Source organism: Fringilla coelebs (assembly GCF_963513975.1).
Source record: "Fringilla coelebs genome assembly, chromosome: 29".
NCBI classification, from domain to species: Eukaryota; Metazoa; Chordata; class Aves; order Passeriformes; family Fringillidae; genus Fringilla; species Fringilla coelebs.
This window is the reverse complement of record NC_140055.1, coordinates 661,116-662,798: the sequence shown is the minus strand read 5'-3', so window position 1 is coordinate 662,798 and position 1,683 is coordinate 661,116. Positions and strand designations below refer to the sequence as shown.

Genomic DNA, 1,683 nt, shown 5'->3' with positions numbered 1-1,683 from the left:
ATTAGTCTAAAGAACCCAGAATGCAGGTTACTCGTCTTTCATCAAGTATTTCATTCAAGAACCCAGAACTCCAGTTTCTCCCTCACTTTTCAGCTCTTCCTGGGCTGAGTCGAGGATATTTTCATCCAGAAAAAAGTCTGGTTCCCCCCTGCCAAGGAATGAGTCCAGTCATGGAGAAGATCAAGCCTAAACCCCATAAATATTTTCCTTTTGAGATGCAGAGACAAAGAATCCCCTCCCTATAAAGCTGAAATTGCAGAGTGGGGAAGGCAGTAAAGGACAGGTCATGCAGGACACAAGGGCCAACCAGTAATTAGCAAGAGTGATTTATCTAGAACAATTGGCATCCGTTAGCAAAGCTGGATCTGGAAAGAATCGTGGTTAGTAATTGATTAGGAAGTTCTGCAGGTGGCTGATTCACGTGCTGGGCACTTCGAGGCCGGGTATAAAAGTGCTCGACCTCACATCTCGCACCATCACTTCTCTTGTCTCACTCTCTGGTGTTGTAGGTAAGTGAATTCCTAAATTCCTGGACTCCTGAGCTCCTGAATTCCTCTTCTAACCAAGCCTTCGAGAGTGGTTTTGGGATCAGGCTGACATTCTGCTGGTGGGAACCACTGGATGTGGCACTTGGGGCTCTGGTCTGGTTGGGAAGGTGGGGATTGATCACTGGAGGGATTTTCCAACCTCAGGCATTCTGGGATTGGTAAATGAATCTATTTGTGACTGCTCAACCACTGGGAAATGCAGATCTGGGTGAGATCTGAGTAATATTCCATGAATATTCCATTTGTGTTCAGTACACAATTCAGGGATGTATTTTGGGTTCTGAGCTATGAGAATCCTCCCTGTCCCTTGAGCCTCTTTGTAGCCTTTTATCCTCATGTTTGACTGTGAAACCCATGCAAATTTTGTTTTATTTTCCTGCTCTTCCCTTGCCCCACAGATCCCCACCCGAGCCATGGTTCACTCCCTGAGCCCCTGCACCGACGGCAGCCCGTCCCCCTGCAACGTGGCCGTGCCCCAGCCCGTGGCCGACTCCTGCAACGAGCCCTGTGTCCGGCAGTGCCCGGACTCCACGGTGGTCATTTACCCTCCTCCCGTGGTGGTCACCTTCCCCGGGCCCATCCTCAGCACCTTCCCGCAGCAGAGCTCCGTGGGCTCCGTGGGCGTCCCCGAAGTCGGAGCCGGTGTCGGGGGCAGCGCCGGAACCGGTGTCGGAGGCGGTTTTGGTGCTGCCCGAACCCCTGGAGCTTCCCAAGTTTATGGTGGGGCCAGGTGGGGCCGGGGGTACCCGGTGGGCAGCTGCAGACCCTGCTGCTAAGGCCAGGATGTGGCCGCTGGACGAGGGTGACCGGCAGGACGCGGCTCCACGTCCGAGCGCGGCACTCAGGGGGAGCTGAGCATTTGGGGTGGAATTAAAACCATCTGTGGATCTTTGAGGGCCTCAAAAATCCATTTCCATCCTTCTACCCTTCCTGGTTTTCCTTCTCTAAAGATTTCCTCTCTTTCCAAGCACTCTGTTCTCAAAGCTACGGGCTGTTCCTGGTTCCTTGGGGGCTTCTTGGGATCTTTGTGGCTTCCCGCTGACAGTAGGTTTAGATTAGGGAGAAATTAGGATTTTAGATTTTAGGGAGAAATTAGGAGGGAATTCTTTCTTGTGAGGACCTGGCACAGGTTGCC

The 1,683-nt window shown here is 52.3% G+C and overlaps 1 protein-coding gene across 1 annotated transcript; it reads left to right on the top strand.

Annotated features, from left to right (window-relative positions):
- Window positions 1–961: 961 nt before the first annotated feature.
- LOC311163816 (uncharacterized protein) lies at window positions 962–1,324 on the top strand (the record flags this gene model as incomplete). The annotated part of the gene is made up of 1 exon (XM_084222944.1): window positions 962–1,324. One exon carries the CDS (start codon window positions 962–964, stop codon window positions 1,322–1,324), a length of 363 nt encoding a protein of 120 aa, XP_084079070.1.
- Window positions 1,325–1,683: the final 359 nt, after the last annotated feature.